The sequence below is a fragment of the Coloeus monedula genome (assembly GCF_965178545.1).
Source record: "Coloeus monedula genome assembly, chromosome: 26".
Classification (NCBI taxonomy): Eukaryota; Metazoa; Chordata; class Aves; order Passeriformes; family Corvidae; genus Coloeus; species Coloeus monedula.
The window spans coordinates 5,195,463-5,217,474 of NC_138806.1; the positions used below are offsets into that span (position 1 = coordinate 5,195,463).

Sequence of the window (22,012 nt, forward strand, 5' to 3'; positions counted from 1 at the left end):
AAATGTCATGGGGAGGTCACAAGTGCCACCCCCCTTTGGGGACACCCACATGAGGGAGTGACAAGTGCCACCCTCATGGGGACACCCCCAGAAATGTCACAGGGGGGTGACAAGTGCCACCCTCTTGGGGACACCCCCAAAAAGGTCATGGAGGGGTTGTCCTTCGTGCAACCCTGGCGTCCCCATCCCGGTGTCCCCGAGCTGTGACAGATTTTGGGGGTGTCCCCATTTATCCCAGGCAGAGCAGGGGGGTGACAAGGGGTGGCAGCGCTGGCTGAGGGGGTGACAGTGCCAGGTGAGGGGGTGGCAGGCCCCGGCCTGTCCCCAAACACCCCCTCCATGTCCCCTTTTCCCGGCTGGTGTCCCCGTGAGCGTGCTGTCCCCGCGTGCGTGTGCGTCCGTCCCCTTCATGGCATCGTGCGAATCCCTCGCTGAAGCAAGAAGACAAAAACCACCAAAAAAAAAAAGGAAAAAAAAAAAATCAAAACTCAAAATAAAAAAAAAAAAAAAAAAAAGCGGTTCTGGTTCAGACCAGGTGGGGAAAAAAAAAAAAAAAAAGACAACAAAAAAAGAGGAAAATGTGTAAAAACCATGAAAAAAAGCCCAAATCCAAGCGCTGCCTGCATCGTGCATGTGTCGGAGGCGCCCGCTGCATGCGCTCCCCGCTTTACTCGTCTGGATGTTGTTTCAAAAACAGGAAAAAAGAAAAAAAAAAATTAAAAAAAAAGGCTACGACTCTGCAAAGGACAAAAAAAAAATCAAAAAAGAACAAACGGAGAAGAAAAAGCGAAAAAACAGCGAAAAAAACACACAAAAAAAAAGGAAAAACAACGAATTTCTGGTTCTCTCTAGAGGCTGTTTTGGGGTTTCTACGCCGTCGTGTGTCTCTCTCTCTCTCTCTCTCTCTCTCTTTTCCGCATGAATTTTCTCGTGAACTGTTTTAAAAAGGAAATAAAACCCGCGAAAAAAGGAAAAAAAAAGGAAAAAAAAAAAAAAGAGTTGAAAACGCAGGGGGAAAAAATGAAGAAAAAGGAAAAAAATGAAGAAAAAAGGGGGGAAAAATGAAGAAAAAAGGGGAAAAAATGAAGAAAAAAGGGGAAAAAAAGAAGAAAAAAGGAGAAAAAAATGGAGAAAAAGAATTTAAAAAAAAAAAAAAGCCTTGCACAGGGGGAAGGCGGGGGAGGGGAGGGAGGGGACCCCCCCCACCCTGTGCCACCCTGTGCCACCCCCGCCCCGCCGTGTCCCCCGTGTCGCCGTGGATGCCATGGGTAGTTGTGTGTGACCGTCGTAATTGCAAATCCCGTGACAAAAGGGTTGCTTTTTATTCTTTTCCTTTTTCCCTTTATAACTTTTTCTTTTCTATCGGAGTGTCTGGCTTTAATAAAATTAATTTTTTTTTTTTTTTTGGGCCTCTTTCTCTTTTTTCTGGACCCCTTTCCCCCCGCCGCCCCCCCAATTTTCCTCTCTCCCACCCCAGGTTGGGAATCTTATCTCGCTCTGATGAGGATGGGACATCCCCAATTCTATTGTTTCCTCCCCACAAGCTCAGAGAAAAATGGGATTTATCCTCCCGTGGATAAATCCTTCCTGGAATAAAAATTCCCGGACCCTCAGCACCAGGAATTTGGGGTCTCTGCCCGCCCCCCCCCCCCAAAAAAAAAAATTGGCAATGAATACCAGCAAAACCTTGAATAACCAGTTTATTTCCAATATATAGACCAGGACTGGAGGTGGGGGGGGGAGGGGGGGCAAAGCAGGGGAGATTTTTTGCCTTGGTTTGGGGTTTTTTTCCTCTTTTTTGCAGTTTTTGCAGATCCCGACGGGGCCATCGCGCCGGGAATGGGATGGGAAAGGGTTTGGGGGTGGGGGGGGGACATGCAGGAGGGTTTTAAAAAGTCACCACTGGTCCAGCACGTCCCCTGCTCGGGGCTGGCCTTTCCGCTGAGCAAAACTTCTTAAAAAATCCTTATAAATCCTTTGGGATATGTTACAGGGGCAGAGACGATATTTACAGGGGAAATCAATCAATCCAACAAACAAACAAACAAACAAAAAAAACCCAGAAAAAATCGAAAGAAAAGAAAAACAACAAAAAAAAATACGACTTTACAGCAAATATTTGCATAACGTATGAGAACGACACGGAGAGACGGTGACGGGAGGTGACACGAGGCCACCACCGAGCTGGTGGCACTTGTGTCCCCGCCTGGCCAGGCCGGGGGGTCCCCCCCACCCCGCGCCCCCTTCCTAAAGTGCTTCTGACCTGGGGGGCAGCAAGGGGACAGAGATGGCCGGGGACAGGGACACCCCCGAGTGTCTTGGGGGGTAAAGGATGGCAGTGTCCCCCTCCCAGCCCCGCCGCAGGGTGTCCCCTCTCAGTGCCAGCCCCTCCCTGGCCCCTTGGGACCCCCAAAGGGCCCCCCCCCGGCTCAGTAGAGCCCCCCCCCCCATCCCCCAGGTCAGGGTGACAGCGCTGAGGTCCCCAAGGGACCCCAGTACACGGGAAGGGGGGTGGTCTCTGACACGGCATCCCCAGGGCGTGGAGAGGCTCTGACATTGAGGTCCCCAAGGTCCCCCAGGGCAGGGGTCTCTGACACTGAGGTCCCCAGGGTCTCCCAACACAAGGGTCTCTGACATCGAGGTCCCCAGGGTCCCTGAGGTCCCCAGGGTCCCCCAGCACACAGGGGTCTGTGACACCGACGTCTCCAGGGTCCCCAAGCCGGGGCAGGTCCCCGGCCGGAGCAGCCACAGCGCCCAGGGAAGTGCCCGCACTTCGCTCCGCCGCGGCTGGGGACAGCAGGGCCACCACCACGGGGGGACAGTCCCCGTGAGCCCCCACGCCCCTCCTGGCACTGCCTGGGGGCTGGGGGAGCGCGCAGTGGGACCGCCGAGGGAGCCCGCTGGTCCCCAAAGCGTGGGGGACGAGGTGGCTTTGTCGTCCCCCCTCCCCCCCCCAGGGACCTGTTAAATAGAGCAGCTTGTCCAGAGCACAATTAAATACAGGGACAAGGGACAGTCCTTAAATTAAACACTGGCCGGGGGTGGGGCGGGGGGGTCAGAGACACTGCGGGAAGCGCAGGGGCGCCGGGGGGCCGGGGCTGCCCGGGGGGCTCTTGGTGGCAGTGCCGGCGCCGGCAGTGCCAGGCGGGGCCGGAGCGGCGGCCGCGGGCCGGGCTTTGGTGGACTCCAGGCTGCTGAGCCCCGAGTCCTTGTCGCGACAGGGTCCCGGGGTCCCCTCGAGTCCCCGCGGCTCCTTCCACTCGTTGAAGTTGAGGTCCTTGAGGCCGCCGGGCACCACGACCGTGTGCCGGCGCCAGCTGCTCTTCTTGCGGCGGGTCTCGGGGGAGTGCGCCCGGCGCAGGCGGACCCCCATGTCATCGGCGGAGCCCCGCAGGTGCTGCCGGAGCTGCTCTCGCAGCGAGGGCCTCCCTGGGGCCACCCAGCTCTGCTCGTCCCCGCTGGCCACCGCGGCGGTGTCCCCAGCCGGCCGCGGCCGCCCCAGCTTCCTGCGGGCCAGCGTGTCGCACTGGATCAGGCGGTGCGAGTTGAAGGAGGCGCGGCCCAGGGGTGACTTGTCCTCGCCACCTGTCCCCACCTCGGCCTGTCCCGGCCGCGGCCGGGCGCCCTCGCGGCTCTCCGTGTCCGTCTCCATGTGGCTGAGCTCGCTGCGCTCGTCATCCGCCTCCTCGCCGCGGCTCCCGGCCACCGAGTGCAGCTCGGAGCACAGGCTGCGGTCCATGGTGGACAGCGTGGAGTAGCCGGACACGATGGAGCGGGCGTCCGGCGGCGGCTCGGACCCGGCGCCCGCGGGATCCGCGGAGCATTCCCGCTCCGTGCCGGCCGCGCTGGGAGCCGCCGGCTCGGTGCTGGTGTCGCGGGGCGCTTTGCCGGGGGTCAGCGCGGGGCCCTCCTGCTCCTGCTGCCGGCCCGGGCTGTCCCTGCGCTCCGCGTCGTCGTCGGTGCTGCTCCCCACGCCTTCGGCCTCTCTCCTCTTCTTCCTCTTGCGGGCGGCGGCCGAGACGAAGGGGATGGCGAGGAGCTCCCGGTGCGGCGGCGCTTTGCGCGACGGCCACGTGCCCTGGAAGGAGGGGACAGCGGGGTCAAGGACGGCGGCGACACGGACAGGGACGGGCTCCGCCCCCGCGTCCCCACCCTGCCAGCCCCAGCCCGGGACCCCTCTCACCTTCGGTTTGGCGGAGCCGCTGCGGGTCGAGCCTGGAAAGCAGAGAGGAGAGGGGGGTTAGAGGGGTCCCGGGAAGGGGGGGGAAATGTGCTGGGGAGGGGTCTGGGGTCGAGCGGGGGATGCTGCTCCGTTCCCCCAAACCGGGACGGGGACATGCCGGGGCTGTCACACCGGCTGGCCTCTGGCAGGGTCGTGTCAGGACGTGCCAGGAGCGGTTCCGGTGGTCACAGGGGGTCCCTGGCATTGGTCGCCCACTGCAGAGCCCCAGGGTGGGGACTGGGGACCAGGGGGACACACGCAGGCACACACAGCCAGGACACAGAGCCGGGACCTCCGCGGCGGGACCCCAACCCTCCCGTGGCCACAGGGCACAGAGGGGACGAGGGACAGGAGCGTGGGGAGGTGGCTCCGTGCTACGCCCAACCTCACAGCGGGGTCCGGGGTGGGCTGGGACAGGCCGGGGAGTTAAGGAGTAAAGAGGGGACACAGAGGGGACACAGAGGGGACACAGAGGGGACAGGCAGCCCTGGCCCTGCTGCCGCGGTGTGAAGGACAAGGACAGGACACAGACCCCTCTCCCGCCCCACATGCCCAGGATGGGGTTAGCAGCTGCTGACAACGAGAGAGGGGGAGGCAGAAAGGGGGTGCTGACCCTCCCGGTGGCTTTGGGACCCTCACACCCCAGAATTTGAGTGTCCCAGGATACCCCACACCCATCCCTGCGGTGGGATGCCACCACAGGTGCTGGCCAACGATGTGGGAGAAGCGGAGTGAAAGGATTTGGGGCTCCCCAGCAGCCCCTGCTGATGTTGGGGACCCTGGGGACAGTGCCAGGCAGGACAGGGTCCCCTCCCCTCCTGCTGTCCCCCCCCGCTGCTCCCGCTCTCTCGTGGTCCCCCCAAGGGTTAGTGCGTGAGCAATGCACCCGGGATCAGACTGTACCCGCTCTAGCTCTCGAGGAGGTCCGCTGGAGGAGGAAGAGGAGGAGGAGGAGGAAGAGGACAGCACAGAGAAGGTCAAGGAAAGAATGGAAGAAATCAGTCCAACGTCAAAGGCTCCCGGTCTCCAGGTTTGGCAGCTCGGGCACGGGCGGGAGTCCCGCGGGGCAGGGCACTGCCAGGGCGCCCTGAGGGACAAGGAGCGGCCACCAGAGAGAAGGGTGACAGGACAGGCAGGGCAGGGGGCTCGTCGGGCATCCCCAGGGGGGTTGTTCCCATTTTTTGGAGAGGAGGGCACCGGGATGTCCCACTCCAGCACACACAGGTTGGCCGTGGCTGTGGCGAGCCAGGCTGGGTGTCCACAGAGGTGGGCAGGCAGGGACAGAGAGTCAGGAGGGGCACCCCGGGGTGCCAGGAGTGGAGGGGACGATGCCAGAGCCGCTGCCCCTCACCTGCGGCATCGCCGGGCGCCGCCGTCCTGCCGATGTTGGGCAGCAGGTACTCGATGTTGGGCACGGACTGAGCCTCCTTCTCATCCACGGGGGTCTGCGGGGTGAAAAAGGGGATCAGGGGGCTGCCAACGGCCCCCCCAGCTGCCAGCCGGGAATCTGCACCCCCCTGGCCCCCCGAGGAGGGGCAGGACTCACCTTCTCGCCCTTGTCCTCCTTGTCGCTGAAGAACCAGTCCGACTGTGGGGGGAGACGGGACAGGGGTCACAGCCCGGCCAGCAGCGCCGTCCCCATTCCTGGGGTGCAGATCCGCCCCTCCCCAGCCAGGCCAGTGCCCCCCTGCCCACCCAGGGGTGCCACTCACGTGCTGGATGAGGGTCTCCACGATCTTGTAGCGGTCAGGCATGTGCGTCACCATGTCGGTCATGTTGTCCTCGGACGTTCGCACCAGCGTGGGGCCGAACACCAGCGCCAGGTTCCGGGGCTCCATCTGCCACCAGAGCCGGGTCAGAGCTGAGCCCAGCCCCGGCCGGGGGGCTCCAGGTGGGGCAGGACATTCCCAGGGTGGGGGGTGGTCAGTACCTTGTTCTTCTCTGAGTGGTCAGCGATGGTCTTCAGGTGGCCCACCAGGAATTTGAGGGTCTCGTAGTAGTGGCCTGGCAGGTCCCGGATCTGTGGGGAGGCACCGGTCACTCCTCTGCTCACTGTCCCCACCCAAGGGTGGCTCCAGGGGGGTGTTGTCCCCACCCCAGCCCTTGTCCCATGGCCCTACCAGCTTCCGCAGTGTTCTCATCCTCTCGCTGGCATCCTCGATCCGGTTGGCTTCGATAAAGTCGTTGTATTTATCTGGAAGGGGACACGAGAGTGTCACAGCTGGGTGGAGGGCACAGGCCACCCCCCCACAGTTGGGGACCCCCGGATGAACCCGCTGGAGATACTGGGGAAGGGTCTCAGTGCTGCTCCCACTGCAGGGCAAGGAGGGACAAGGACAAGAGGCCTCGGTGACGGGGGGGGTCTGCAGACCTGTCCCCAGTGCAGGGGGATGGGGTCTGGGGCTGCCTGGTACCGCTGGCACAGGGCCACTGGTGGCCACCCGGGGGGCTCTGGTGGCCACGGGGGACAGGGACTCACCATCGGTGAAGAGGGGCTCGGGCAGCTTTCGGAAGAAGGATTTCAAGAGGCTGCTGATGACGTTCAGGTCCTGCCACCGCTGCAGGGGACACAAGAGGCTGCTCAGAGGGGACACCAGGAACACCCGGGGGCCAGCGGGAGGAAGTCCCCAAACCAGGGACAGCCCCGGCGACAGGCAGGGACAAAGCCCTGAGCCACGGCAGCGGCGTGGCCAGATGACAAAAGTGTCCCCAGGATGGCACCGACAGCGCTGGCACCGACCGCCAGGCGGCCCCGGCACTCCAGGGACGGGCACGGGGACGGAAACCGGGAATGACGGAGACAGGGAGGAGGGGACAGGGAGGAGGGGGACTGGGAGGATGATGGGGACAGGGAGGAGGGGGACTGGGATAACAGGGACTGGGATAACGAGGACAGGGAGGATGGGGACTGGGATGATGATGGGGACAGGGAGGATGGGGATAGGGAGGATGGATACAGGGATGATGGGGACTGGGAGGAGAGGGACTGGGAGGATGGGGACAGAGAGGATGGAGACAGGATGATGATGGGGACAGGGAGAAGGGGGACTGGGATGATGGATACAGGGATGATGGATACAGGGATGATGGGGACAGGGAGGATGGGGACAGGGAGGATGGGGACTGGGATGATAATGATGGGATTGGGATGATGGGGACAAGGATGATGGGGACTGGGAGGATGGAAGCAGGGATAATGGAGACTGGGATGGTGGGGACTGGGATGATGGGGACAGGGAGGATGATGGGGACAGGGAGGATGGGGACAGGGATGATGATGGGGACAGGGATGATAATGATGGGATTGGGATAATGGGGACAAGGATGGTGACAGAAACAGAGATGACGGGGACAAGGATAATGATGGGGATAAGGATGATGCCAGAGACCGGGATAATGGGGACAAGGATGTTGATGGAGACAGGGATGATGACGGTGACGAGGATGATGACAGGAACGGGGATGATAACCAGGACTGGGATGATGATGGGGACAGGGGACAAGGATGATGATGAGGACAGGGATGATAACAAGGGCTGGGATGATGATGGGGGCAGGGATGATGATGGATACAGGGATAATGGGGACAGGAATGATGGAAATGGGGATGATGATGGGAACAGGGATGATAACAAGGGCTGGGATGATGATGGGGACAGGGGTGGTGACACAGACCAGGAGAGCATTCCAGAGGCATGATAGGGATGGGGACCGGGATGGGGCCAGCCATGGGGACAGTCACCTGCCCCGCCCTCACCTCGTCCTGCAGGTTGATCTCGGTGGCTCCCTTGTTGAGCTGCTCCTGCAGGCTGGACACCACCGCGTTGTTGCCGGGCACGCGGTAGATGCCCATGTACTCCAGCCCCCGGTCCTCCACCACCTTGCAGCATGCTTCCACGATCAGGGGCACATTCTGAGGGGACAGGGATGGGCTCAGGGGGTGCTGGGGCTGTGCAGGGTCCCCGAGGGCTTGGCGGTGCCGGCGTGGCCGTACCTTGTTGTCCGGGGCAGGTTGACAATCCTCCAGCCTCACGCCAAAGGCGCGCGGGGCAGATTTCTTGTTCTTCTTCATGATGTTGATGCCCCACGGGGCTTTTTGGGAGCTGCTTTCATCTGGGGTGGGAGGGGAAAAAACCCACGGGATCACTTGGGATAAATGGGAAGAGGATCCCGACAGGGATAAGCACCACCGCAGCCCCAGGGGGACACAAAGCACCCACATTTCGCTGTCCTGGCGTGTCCCACGCACCTTTCGTGACGGCCGCGTCCTGCCTGGGGGACCGGGGCGCGCTGGTTCCCGTCTGCTTGAGGAACTCGGCTCGGATCCCCAGCCCGCGAGGGCCCTTGGGCGACGAGTCAGGCTTGGTGCCCGCAGGGCTGCAGGGAGAGCGGGGAGGGCTCAGCTGGGGCACGGCCGGCGGCACCAACCCGGCACAAAACCTCCCAGGAAACACTGCCGGCATCACTCCCAGGCTTCCCGGCAGCCCACGGAGACCCCCGGGGAGCACCGAGCTGCTCCGACCCTTGTTAGAAGTGCCGGGTGCCACCTTGGCCGACCCCAAGCCAAGCCGGGTGCGGGCGGCTCTTCCATCACTGCCCCATCCAGGGAGCCGCCGGCTTTGCTCCGTCACTGTCACCCCGGGGTGACCAGCGCCCCGGGGGTCTCGGTGCCCACCACCCCGGTCCGTACCTCACTTTCCGGTAGTCGTTTAACTTCTTGCTGATAAGGGCTTGGCTGGCAAAACCGGGGTCCTGGGGAGGCAGAGAGAAGAGGGGAAGGGAGAGCTTGAGCAGCGCGTCCGCCGGACACCCCCGGGCAAGTCCACGCTCTGCCGGGCACCACACGGCAGCAGGCAAGGGCAGCACCAGGTCCCCGCTGCCCTGGGACAGCCAGTGCCCAGCAGTGCTCGCCGCCCCACCGCTGTCCATCGCTCCAGGCCACGGAGTGGGGTCCGAGCAGGACACACACACACACACACACCTCCATCGACCCGCGCCACTGCACCGCGCCACCTCCACGGGCACGGATCCATCCATGCGGGATGCTCCCCACAGCACCGCAGTGCCAGGGTTTGCCCAGACAGCTCCACGCGTTCCGACCCGGCAGCACCGTCCGGTTCCAACCCGGCAGCACCGTCCGGTTCCGACCCAGCAGCACCGTCCGGTTCCGACCCAGCAGAACTGTCCGGTTCCGACCCAGCAGCACTGTCCGGTTCCAACCCGGCAGCACCGTCCGGTTCCGACCCAGCAGCACTGTCCGGTTCCAACCACGGCAGCACCGCCCCCGCAGAGCCCCCGGTGCCCTCTGGCACGGGGCTGTGCCACAGACAACCAGAGACCGCTCCGAGCTCAACGCGCCCTCCAGGGCCGGAGCCTGCCACTGACACCAAACCGAGCCACCGCCGCACCGCTGCTGGCCCAGCGCCAGCACAGCCAACCCCATGGATCTCCCCCTGGAGCCCAGAGCGGCCCCGGGGGTGGCTCTGCTCATCTCAGACCCGAGCGACCGCACACAGCCCACGGCTGCCCAGGGAGGGCTCAGCCTCGGCAGCACCACGAGGGCACCATGCCCGGACCTCTCTCCACGAACGCAGCCAAGTTAAACCATGGCAGGGACACATCAAACCATGACAGGGACACGTCACACCATGGCACAGCCACGTCAAACCACGTCAGAGCCACGTCAAATCATGGCAGGGACACATCAAACCATGACACAGCCACATTACACCGTGGTGGGGACGCATCAAACCATGGCACAGCCATGGCACACCACGGCACAGCCATGTCACGCCTCACCAAAGCCATGTCACACCATGGCAGAGCCACACCAGACCTCGGCAGAGCCACACGGGCTCCTCTGCCACCACACAACCAAACACCAGAACGGTGGAACCGGCGCCGGCCCCGCCCGGAGAGACACGGACCCTCCGCAGAGCCACATCCCGCGCACCCTGCCCCGGCCGAGGCCGCGGGGCCACGCTCTTCTTGGACGCCACGAGCCCCCATGCACCCCTGGGAGCACGGCACGGGCCTGGCCGTGGCCTGGGGAAGCAGCACAAGGCAAAGAGCCGGAGAGAGCCGAGGCGGTTAGTGCCGGGAGAGCCAGAGGCAGCCGGGAGCCCCATGTGGCTCTCACCTCGCCCTCAGCCTTGCTGTTCTCCCTGATGACTTTGATCCAGGCCAGCATGTCTTCCCGATCCTCTGCCTGAAAGAGATATTCACAGAAGTCAGCGGTCGTCAGGCGGAAGACGTGCTTCCTCTTGGTCTCGCTGTAGGAGATGTCCACCAGGCACGCTTGGATGCTGATCGGCGGCTCCTCCTCACCTGGGGCCGGGGCGCAGGTCACCGCCTCCCGCCTGTCCTTGCACAGGTACAGCGAGTGGGTGCGCAGCACGGCGAAGACGCGCTTCCACTGCCGGATGCCTCCGCCGACCTTCTGCGGGGAGAAGGGATGGAGCGCCGGCCTCAGGGAGCGGCCCCCCGGCGCCGCCGCCGAGCTCCGGGCTGGGGGCAAACCCCGCCTACCTTCCCCTTTTTGGTGAGGATCTGCTTGCAGTGGAGCCAGCCCTCCTTCCTCACGGCGCTGAACGGCACGTCCGAGAGGTCGGAGGTTGAGTGTCTTTTGGAACGGGCGTCTTCGGACGAGCCCAAACTGTCCAGAGACTGCGAGGGAGGACACGGCGGGGAGGTGTTGGGGTGATGCCATGGGCACCCCCCCCGCTCCACCAGGCAGCCCCCTCACTCTTTAGGGCAGCCCCCAGCACAGCACTCACCCCATCGGTGAAGAAGCTCCTCAGCATGCGGAGGCTGGGGACCCGGCTGGGCATCCTCCTGGGGGGAGAGCAGCCCCCGTCAGCGGGAGAGGTGGGAGCTGGGGGGTGGCGGGACCGGGACGGGGGTCCAGCCCTACCTTAGGATCTTCCCCTCATCCCGAAATGCGTTCAGACCGTCGTCGCAGGACTTGGAGCGCTCGGTGGTGATGGCCAGCAGGTAGGAGGAGCGGCGGCCCGCCTTGATGCTGCCTGCGGTGGGGAGGGGGCGAAGCCCGCCCTGCTCAGCCCGGGGGGGCAGGGCAGGGCTCTGGGGCGGGGGGCTGCTCCCCTCGGGGACTCCCAGGGTGGTTCCCCCTGCCCAGCACTTACTGCAATCCTGGGAGTAGTGCCGGGACAGGGCAAAGGCGAAGGTGGGTGACGCGGGGCTGGTGGCCACGGCGGGTGCTGAGTTCATGGCGCTGGACACCACCGAGGAGGCCGGGACGTGCTTGGCCTTCAGGTCGATGCTGGGGCTGGTGGGTTCGTCTGGGAGGGGCGTGGGCAGTGTTGGAGGGGGGGTTGGGGCAGGGGAAGTCCCTGCTGAGACCCCCTGACACTTCTGGGTTTGTAGGTGTCAGGATTGGGCTGGGGACACGCTCCCACCCCCAGGAGCTGATGGGGTACCCGGACCCTCACCCACAGCAACCCTGCGACCCCCCATCTGCACTCCACCCCCTCCCTTCCCACCCCATCCAGCTCCCTCCCCGGGAGCAGGGACAGGGCAGAGGTTTGGCTTCCCAAACCCATCTGGGTCCTGGGCAGGGAGATCCCAGGTGAGGCAGGGACAGGGACAGCCCTGTCCCCACTTGGAGCAGGGCAGGAGCCTGCAGGGCTCCAGTTCACACCAGTAAGGAGCACCAGCAGCTGGGCAGGGGGTGCAGGACAGAAGGGAGGGGTGAGGGTGCTCAAACCCAGACCCTGGCACCCCATTACCGACCCCAGCCCTGCTTGGGGACAGCAAATCCGGAGGGGTGTGGGGCATTGTGGAGTGCAGAGGGGTGCAGGACACTGTGGGGTGTGGGACACTGTGGGGTGCCAGGCATTGGGGGTGCCGCTGGTGCAGCCCCTTCCCATCCCCACACTCGCCACGGATGGGTGCTCTGGAATTCTGACCCCCAAAAGTGCCCTCCCTGGCACGGGACCTCCTAAATCCCTTCCCGGAGGTGACCAGCGAGCCCCCCCCCCGGACTCACCGATGAAGGGGATGGACGCCAGCGAGTCCTCGGGGGCCGCCAAGGGAGCCACGCGCCGGCCCTGCCGCTCGCTGCCCGGCCTGTCCCCTCTGCCCGTGGCCCCGGCGGGCTCACAAATGTCCGTGTCCTTCACCCCCTCGGGGAACACAAAGTTCATCTGCCGCAGCGGCGCGGGCACCTTGCGCCCCGTGGGCGGCTTCTGCCGCAGCACCACCTCCTCCCTGCGCTCCTCCGGCTGCTCGGACACGCGGCTGCCCTCCGGCCGCGGCTCCCGGGGCGCGCAGGGCACCGGCGGGGTGGCGGCGGGCGGCGTGACGGGGCTGACCACGCTGTCCCTGAGCGGGGCCACCACGGCCCGCTGCGCGATGCTGAAGGTGGGCAGCCCCCCGAAGGCCGGGTCGCGGCAGGACAGGGCGTGCAGCAGCCCGGTGCGGCGCTGGAAGGACGGGCTGTAGCTGCGGTAGCCGATGTAGCCCGAGTCATCCACGCTCTGCAGGTTGGGCTGGGACGGGTGCTTCTGCACCGGCGGCGCCTCCCGCGACGAGGAGGAGGAGGAGGAGGAAGCAGCGATGGAGCCGGGCGGGATGGGCTGCCCGGCGGCGGCCACAGCCACAGCGGCCCGGCAGAGCCTCTCGGGCGGCCACGCGGAGCGGTCGAGGTGCGACGAGAGCAGCGCGCTGGGCTCCAGCGCCTCCATGGAGCGCCCGTACCTGCTCAGGTAGTGGTCGGAGCGGGCACGGGGGGCCCAGCCCTCGCGGCTGGGCTGCAGCAGGGTGTCGTGCGAGGCGCTGTGGGGCCAGCCCCGGGAGGCCGCGGCCCCGGAGCCCCCGAGGCGGTCCTGGGACACGCTGCGGTAGCGGGGCATGGCGTGCCGCCGCTCCTCCGAAGCGCTGCGCCGCGGCTCCTGGCTGCAGAACCAGCGCGACAGCGCCTGCTGGCACTCCTGGCGACCGGGCACACGCTGGGCCCCCGACACGTCCCGGGGGGGCCGCCCGGCTCCCGAGAGTCCCCCGACTCCCTCCTTGAAGCCGCAGTGAGTCCGGTGCTCCGGGAGGTGCTTGGGGACGCCGTAGCAGGAGGCGGCGGCGGGGGACATCCCGTAGCGGTCGGGCACGGAGGATGCGACGTTGGCGGGGCAGGCGGGGCGGGAGAAGGAGCCGGGGTGCCCGTGGGGTGCGGCGGGGAGCCCGGGGGGACCCCCGGGCTGCGGCTCCTCGGGGCGGTGCGCGGGGCTGCCGCCGCTGTCGCTGCGGGCGCCGAGCGGGGACGAGGGACCGGTGGTGGCCGGGCGGGGGACGCGGGGGTCCGGCGGCTGGCCCGGGGCGGGCTCGGCACCCCGGGCCTGGAAGGGGTACGTTTTCCGTGGGTAGCAGATGGGAGGGGGCTCGGGAATGCTCTGAGCCCCCCCGGAGTACGGCTCGTTGCCCTTCAGGTAGGCGTCCTGGGAATAGGCCTGGGTGGGGGGGAGGGACAGGGGGTCAAGGAGGGGGGACAGGGTCACAATGCTCCACATTCCCACCGCAGGGATGCTCTCTGCATCCCCCAACCCCTGAGCAAATCTCCCGTGGGGTCAACTGGGCTGGGCTGGACGCAGCCCCGCCACACCCATTGCGCTTTCCCACGGGGTCCCCCCGGCTCCGAGCAACGCTGGCAGCAGCCGCAGCCCTCCCGCTGTCCCCTCCCCTCGTTCCTAAAATACCCCGGCACGGCCATCCCGGCTGTCCCGTGTCACTTTTCACAGGCGCCTCTGACTCCACGCCGGGGGATTCCCAGAGCCCGGAGCAAGCGCAGATGGGGACCCCCTTGTAAACCCCCCCAGCCCTGCGGGAAGGGGTCCCTCAGGCTGGGCACAAGCAGTGGGGAACCCCACAAGCCACCAAATATCCAAGTTGGGATGGGAGAGGCATCAGGAGGAGCCCCACGCACACCATTGGCTCAGGCCACCCTGACAGGGCCATTGTCACCCCCAGATCTGAGCCCACAGGTGGCAGAGCCACTTGGGGGGACCCAAGGATAAGCCAGACCCTAAAACCTGGGACAACTCGTCCCCCCAAAATCACAGGGGCCACATCCCCCCTGTTCCTGCCCGAGTACCCTCAGTTCTGCACCCATTGCTCCTCCAGGGATGCTGGTGAAGCCCTGTCCCCAAGTGTCCCCAAGTGTCCCCAAGGCACCCGCCCGGCAAACTCACCAGCTGGAGGATGTCCTCATCCTTGGGCATGATGGAGAGCTCCAGCACATCGTCACTGCAGGACAGGGGACAGGGGGGTCAGGCTGGACGGGGTCAGTCCCTACCTGTCCCCAAGCTGGATTCCCCCCCGAGATGAACGTCCCTGTCCCCACGTGATGGTGACAGCACGTTGCTGCCTGTCCCTGGTCACCCAAGCGCCTCAGGGCCCCTGTCATCCCAGTGACACCCAGAGGGACAGAGCCTGCTGTGACGTGTCCCCATCCTGTCACCTCCCATCCCGGGAAGGGCACTCACCTGTTCTGGATCAGGGCGATCACTTGCGAGTAGGTTTTCCCGACGATGCTCTCCCCGTTCACCTTGACCAGCCGGTCACCTGCAGAGCGCGGGGAGGGAACGGTGTCACCTCAGGAGAGCGGTGGCACCTGGATGTCCCCACGGTCAGCCAGGGCAGGGTTTGAGCCGAGCTTTTGCCACATCCCATGTGGCAAACGGAGCAACGGGGGACCCCAAACCCAGGAGAACCCCCGGAGACCCCAAGGCTGCTCTGAGCACCCCAGGACCAGAGAGAAGACACAGAAAAGAGCAGGGATGCCCATAAAACGAGCAGAATAAGCCAGAAAGTCCCTGGCAGAGAAGGCGGAGAATTCCCGGGATCCCGCGAGCAGCCCTGGAGCCACCCCCGGCTCCGCGTCCCCGCTCACCCGTGCGCAGCCCCGCCTGGTGCGCCGGCCCGTCCTCCCGCACGTTCTTCACGAAGATCGTGTCCATGGGCTCCAGGCGGCTCCGGGGGGGACCTGCTCCGTGGGGACAGCGAGTCAGGGAGCTGCCGCCGCAGCCGGCACCCTCCCGTGGCGAGGAAGTCACCTCCTCGCCACCCCCGGCCCCCCGGCCCCGCCACCCCCAGCTCGGGGCTTCTCCCAAGAGCCGAAGCCACCGGGTGCTGCCGGGCGGGTGCGGTGCTCCACCAGGGATCCCAAATCCCACCCCGAGTGAGGTCGGGGCCCCCCCAGCTCCGCCGAATGCCGGGTGCCAGGTCTGGCACCGCCGCCCGCCCCGGCTGCCCCGGCAGCGCGGCCCCGGCGCCGCGTCACCGCGCCAGCGCCGATCCGTTCTGACACCTTCACATTCGCTCACGTCACCCTGAGCCTCCGGGAGGGGACAGCGGGGCCGCGTCCCTGTCCCCAAACACCCCGCACTCGCCGGGGGCCGGTGCTGGCCACGCCGCACTCCCTCCGGCTGCGGGACAGACTCCCGGGTGTGACATCCCGCAAAGCTCCCGGGGGGGTTTGGGGACACCGAGCCCATCGCCGGTGCCAAGTGCCACCAAGCTGCCACCAAAGCGCCGCGTGGCTTCACGGCCAGCGGATATTTAGGGCTGTGGTGACAACAACAGCAACACCCGCTGCGACCTGTGACAGCCCCGTCCCCCTTCCCCGTGCCACCCTGTGCCACCCTGTGCCACCGTCCCCAGGGTCCCCAGGGTCCCCACGCTGCTGCTCACCTGCTCGGTTCCCATTCTCCTCCTCCTGCCAAAAAAAAAAGAGGAAAGCATTGATTTGGTGGCGGGGCCGTGACGAGGGGACCGCGAGGGGACCAGGAGGGGACCGGGAGCTGACAGCCCCGTGAAACCCCTCGCGGGACTGGCACGTCCCTCTGCCCTCCGCTGCCCCCGCCTAAAATTACCTCCTGACACCGGATCCGGCCGCCCGCGCAGCCCCGGCAGCGGGACCCGCCGCAGCCCCCCACACCCAGCTGCCGGTTTGGGGCCGGCTTTAGGGTCGGGGAGAGAGAAGGGGCCCTGCCAGCCCCGGGGTGGCATCGTACCCTTCTCCCCAGGCCACCGAGCCCGGCCAGGGAGAGCCCAAGCCCTTCGGTGGGGTCCCAGGGGAGGGATCCATCCCATCTGTGGGATGAATCCCCATCCCTGCCCATCTTTGCAGCCTCCCGATGCACGGCGGGGGCTGCCAGGGCTGCGGCGGGCACTGATCCCACTATGGGGTGGGAATTGTGCCAGATCCCTGCCCTTCTAACCCAAATCCCCTCGTGGGGACCCCCCAGCAGAGCCGCACTGCCCGGGCGGGGGTCCCAGGTTGGGGTGGGGCACGGGGTGTTTCTCACGTCCCCCCCAGGGAAGGGGATCCGGGCACCTGGAAGGGGAATTCTCACTCCACCAGTGCCAGATTTTTCCCTGCCCGGCTGGGAACACAGGCCTGGCCCCAGCCCCCAGCCAGTGGGGAAACAACCCGGATGTCCCCAAGGCGCCAGGTCCCTCCAGGGTGCTGGGAAGGCCCCAGTCTCCATCCCAGTGCCACGGGCAGACATTCCCAGCGACAAGGAGGGGACAACCAGCGGCATCCCTCCAGGTGCCCATCGCAGGGCGGGAGGCAAAAGCCACATTCCGCGGCCTCACCGGGGCCGCAGCGGGACCGCGGGGCCACCGAGAGCCCCTGCGGGCACGGACTCGGCCCCTCCCTGCCCATCCTCGCCCTGCGGCACCCCAGAGCCCTTCCCAGCCCCGCGGGCAACCTGGCGGCCCCGCTGCCAGGGCGATGAGCGCGGCGAGCGCGGCTCCTGGCCCCCTCCCTGCTGAGTCAAGCCACCGAAACTCAGCCCCCGGAGCTGGCGAGCTGCCGGCCCCCGCGGCTGCTGCTGAGGCAGCCCCACCGCGCCCTGCCCCGCCGGCTCCGGCTCGCACGGCGGCCCGCAGCTATTCCCAGCCTCTTTCCAAGAGCATCTCCAGCTCCCGGCGCTGATCCGGCTCCTTCCCACGCGGCCCTGGGTGCTGCCGCCCGGGCAGGGCCCAGCCCGGATGCCCAGCGGGGCAGGATGGATCCTTTGGAAGGCAGTGGAAAGGTGGGAGCGGGTTTGGAGGAGCTTCGGGCCATTCCCATGACAAATTCTCGCCGGCAGAGTCACGCTGCCGTGTTCCCGGCGCAGGAAGGGGTTGGAGAGGCAGAATGAGGAGTCTGGGAAAAGCGCCGGGGCCGGAGGATGCCGAGCAGGGATTCCGGCGAGTCGGTTCTCCCCACCCTGTGACTCACTTCCCACGGCACTTCCCTGGCTGCCAGCGCCCGAGCCGTGGGGCAGCCGTGGAGCTCCAGGGGTTATGGGATTATCCAGGGATCTGCCCAGCCTGGAGCAGGGAAAGGGATGTGTGGGACTACACAGATCCCGAACTCTCTTCCCGTCATCCACAGAAAACGGGGTGAGAAGGGGGTTCCAAATTCCAGGAGCTTGGAGCTGGCTCATCCCTTGGGGTGTGGAAGGCTCTCCATCCACGCTGGAAGCTGCTGAGGGGTGGCTCCGTGCGATCTCTCCATTCTCGAGGGGAAAGGCGCTGCCCGGATCGGGGCTCAGGGGTGCCAAGCCAGGGCTGTGTCCTCCCAAAAGGCGGCACCCAGAGGGGTGACCGAGATGCAGATCCCAGGACAAATCCAGTCGGAAAATCCTCACCAACAGCCAGGAAACTGGGAGCCAAAAATCCGCCAGCCCTTGTTGGCCTCAGGGGCTCTGAGGAGCCTTTTCCTGCCGTTCGTTCAGAGCTGAGGGATTCTCTCCATCCCCACCAACAATCCCATATCCCAAAAGGCTCTGGGATGTCTCCAGAGGTGCTGCTCACCCAGAGCTCCTCTTCCAGCATCTCCACGGGCTCCTCCATCCCATCCACGGCAGGATCACCATGGGGGGCATCCCATGGGTGGTGGCAGCTCCAGGAATCCCAACAAAGCAGGTGATGGACGCTCAACTCCTCATCTCCCCCCCACCCCCAGCCCGAACAGGAGCATCCTGCACCCAGCCGCATCCCAGCTCCAGCATTCCCGGCTTCCCCCCGGATCCCAGCCCTACCTTGGCCGAGTGCACGGCTGACTCCGGAGGGTACACGATGAAGTGGCGGAGGGTGAAGCCAAAGCCGCCCTGGGGGCTCTTCCGCAGCGCCACCGTCTTGGGGCCCACCCAGGGGAAGGACCCCCCCTCCGGGGGCACGTTGGCATTCGGGGACGCCCCATCTCTCCGGCCCGGCGTCGGCTGCAGGGACAAGGACAAGGTGGTGTCACCTCTGGGGAGCCCCCACGTGCCCAACCCGAGCCCCAAAAGCATTTTGAGCCCTGCCCAAAAAGCCGCCCCATCCCTAAGAGCTCCCCCCCATCCCTAATTTCAGCCTCCCCAGCAGCGAATTCCAGCCCTCCCCCGACTCCTCCTGTGGGGCCTTTGGGAAGGAGATGAATGGAAAGGAAATCAAAATAAATGAGCTGTGCCTGGGGGTCTGGATGGGACCCAGGAGGGGAGAGGGGGGGACGGGATGTGGGACCTGGGGACAAAAGGTCCCTTCTGACGATGCCACGGCAATAACCTTGGGCACAGCCGGAAAGAGCTGCCCGGGATGTGGTGGGATGAGTGACGCTTCCCAAAACGGGGCAGGGACCTGGCAGCGCGTTGGGATCTGGCAGAGCACACTGCCCGGAGCAGCAGATGGGGCCAAGGGGAAGTGGCTCCATCCCACAGCTCCCAGTTCCAGTACTGGGAGAGGGAATGGGGCTGTGGCAGAGCTGGAGCAACCACGGGCACCTCTCCTGGCACCGAGGCAGGAGCTTGGAGGAGCAGCCAGAGTCCCGACATCCGGGATGAGTTCGGGAGGGCTCGGCACAGCCCCGGTGAGGGCCGGTGCTGCTCCCTGTGGCTGCACATCTGGCAGCACATCTGGCAGCCCCACGGCCCGGGGGAGCAGAGGGCGCTGCCTGATGTGGAGGCACCACCCAGCTCTGCCAGAACCAGGGGAAATTGGGAATCTGGGAGCTGGAGGGACAGGCAAGGATCCAGCTAGGGATCCACCGGGATCCTGCTGGAGTCCTGGCGTGCTCCCCGCTGCAGCAGCCGGAGTCGGCCCTTGCTGGGATGAGGGTGTTAAAATTCAGGGGCTGTCTGGGTGGAAGCGATGGATGGGCAGCGGGGAGGGGACAAGGGACACAAAGGGACAAGGCACAAAAAGCCTTTGTGTGTGCCTGTGCTGAGTGGGCCTTTTGGCTGCCCGTGGGGACATCTGACAGCAGGGCCGGGCTGTGTCCCCTGTCCGGCACGTCCCGCATGGAGCCCAGGCTGGCCACGGGGGTCCTGTCCCTCTGGGAATGGGGTCCTTGTGCTTAGAACACACCTCTGGCACCGCACTGACCCCCTCCACAAGTCGGCTGCTCCCCCCCCTCCTCAAACCCCACACAGAACCCCAAAGAGCACCACGGGAGAGCCGCGAAACCCCGCTGCCAACAGCACAACCCCTCCCTGCTCCGCTGAATCCCAAAGGATAACCCCAACCCAGATGGCAACAGGCGCCCTCCGCTCCCGGGGGACCCCCATCCCTCGGCCCCGGGGGCCGGGAGCATCCCGGCGGCGCCCGGCCCCATCTGCGCCCTCCATTGTGTCGGCCGCGGGCTCGCCGGATTATTTTTAAGCTGACAGCTGAATGTGCCCCGCTGATTTTAACCGGCGTGGACAGGCCTGGGAGAGAGGGCTCGGATCGCTGCAGACACCGACGGCAGCACCGGCCCGCGGGGACGGGGACACGTCCCCGTGTCACGGCCGTGAACGCGGCTCCGGCGCAGGGACGCGTCCCCAGGTGCGGGGTGTCCATCGGGACCAACCCGGCTGCTGTGCCTCAGTTTCCCTCTCCGCCACTCAGATTTGAAGGTTTTTGGGTTTCAAAGCTCCCAGTTGTGGCCCTGAGCACCCACCCCGTGCTGGCTGAGATGTCCCGGCTCCCCCCCCCCCCCCCCCCCACGCAGGGGGGTTGACACCGGGTTTGTCACCTCAGCCGTTTGTGCTCAGAGCCCTGTCCCTCCTCCCGAATTTCTGGCTTGATTTTAACCTCGCCCCGGTGGTTCCTGCTGCGCTTCACCAGCTGCGTCCTCATCCTCCTCATCCCAGCATTCCCAAACCCCCATCCCACGAGCGCTGCAGGGATGGGGGGAACCACCTTGATCCAGTGCCTGTGACACCCAGACCCCCCCCCAGGCGGGTCACGCTGATTCCCGTGAGCTCCTCCACCCCTCAGCACGGGTGTCACCAGGTCCCTGTCCCCCCATGCCACCGAGCCACCCCCGTGGGGACACCATGGGGACAGGAATCTCCCGCCAGTGTCCCACTCCTGCAGAACAAAGGAGCGTTGTCCCTGCATCCTGGGGCACAGGATCCGTCCCCGCTCCTGGACACCGGACAGCAGAAGCAGGACCCCGCAGGTGGACCCCGACCCCAGCCCTTCCTCGGGCACAGCACGGGGACGAAGGGGACACACCACACCCCGGGCGCTGTGACAGACACCCCACCCTCCCCCCTGGAATCCCCCCCACCCCTTCAGATCCTCCCCCCACCCCACCCAGGCGCGCCCGCGGCTCTCACCCGGCGGCACCGGTCGGTTCTCAGCCCGCGGCCGGGGCGGGGGCCGGGGGGCGGGCGGGGGTCGGGGGCGGCGGCGTGGCGGCGCAGACTGCTCAGCCAGATGCAGCGGGGCTCGGGGGAGCTGCAATCCACCCCGACAGGGCGCTCCAGGCGCCAGCCCTTCCCGGAGCGCTCCACGCTCCACAGCCCCTTGGGGCTGGGGGCCGGGGGAGGCCGGCAAGGACCGCGCAGCGCCCGCCGCGACCCCCGCTCGGCCCCGCTCTCCTCCACCATCCCGCCGGAGCTCAGGGGGTCTCAGCCGGGCGTCGGGACGCCCATGGGGGTCTCTGCCCCCCCCGCTCCCCCAGCTGGGCGGGGGGCGATGCGTACAGCTCGCAGCCCGGCCGAGCTTCCTCACGCTCGCATCGCCGCTCGATCGCTCGCTCAACTCCCCCCACCCCGAGCGACACAGCCCCCACCCAGCCACCCCCCGGCCTCCCGGATGGAGGGAGGGAGGAATGGAAAGAGGGAGGGATGGAGGGATGGAGGGATGGATGGATGGAAGGATGGACGGAGGGAGGGCGGGCGGCCACACGTCCCGGCTGCGGCTCCAGCTGCTGGCAGGGATCAGTGCCCAGCCCACCGCCCGCAGCCAGACCCCCGCCCCCAGCTCCCCCCAACCCCGCCGCCTGCAGTGTCACTTTGCCAGGACTTTCCCTTTTTTTCTTCTTCTTTTTTTTCCCTTCATTTTTTCTCCTTTTTTCTTTTTTCCTTTTTTTTTTTTTCTTTTTTTTTTTTTTTTTTCCAATCCGCCCCCTTCTTCCTCCATCACCCCGGGCAGCATCCCACCCTCCCCGCTTCCTCCTCTCCCTCCTCCCGGCCCCTTCCTTCCTTCCTTTCCGCAGGGCACCGGGCGATGCCGGGGACACGGAGCTGGGCGACATCCTCGGGGTGCAGCAAGTTGTCACCCTCTGTGACAAGGGGGGAGCCGGGGGGGGCTGCGAGACACCCCAGGTCCCCTCTGTGTCCCTGGCACCCAGCAGAGCCCTGGCAGCCGTGGGGCGAGGAACAGGTCTCCTGCACCCCGAGGACCAAACCCCGCCCGTGGAAGCCAAAACAGCCCCATGGAAGCCAAAATCTCCCCCCCCCCAGAGAGAGCCACAGCCTCCCACCCCCCTCTCAGCGCCTGTGGCACAAAGCGGTGGCTCCAAGGACAATTCCCAGC

The 22,012-nt window shown here is 65.7% G+C and overlaps 1 protein-coding gene across 1 annotated transcript; it reads right to left on the reverse strand.

Annotated features, from left to right (window-relative positions):
* Window positions 1–3,055: 3,055 nt before the first annotated feature.
* ARHGAP23 (Rho GTPase activating protein 23) lies at window positions 3,056–21,081 on the reverse strand (the record flags this gene model as incomplete). The annotated part of the gene is made up of 24 exons (XM_082297471.1): window positions 3,056–4,078; window positions 4,184–4,215; window positions 5,574–5,667; window positions 5,769–5,810; window positions 5,935–6,060; window positions 6,153–6,242; window positions 6,343–6,416; window positions 6,702–6,780; window positions 7,980–8,135; window positions 8,217–8,335; window positions 8,472–8,599; window positions 8,913–8,974; window positions 10,362–10,661; window positions 10,751–10,888; window positions 10,999–11,056; window positions 11,136–11,247; window positions 11,368–11,523; window positions 12,231–13,683; window positions 14,422–14,476; window positions 14,716–14,794; window positions 15,123–15,215; window positions 15,923–15,947; window positions 18,268–18,447; window positions 20,809–21,081. 24 exons carry the CDS (start codon window positions 21,079–21,081, stop codon window positions 3,056–3,058), a joined length of 4,947 nt encoding a protein of 1,648 aa, XP_082153597.1.
* Window positions 21,082–22,012: the final 931 nt, after the last annotated feature.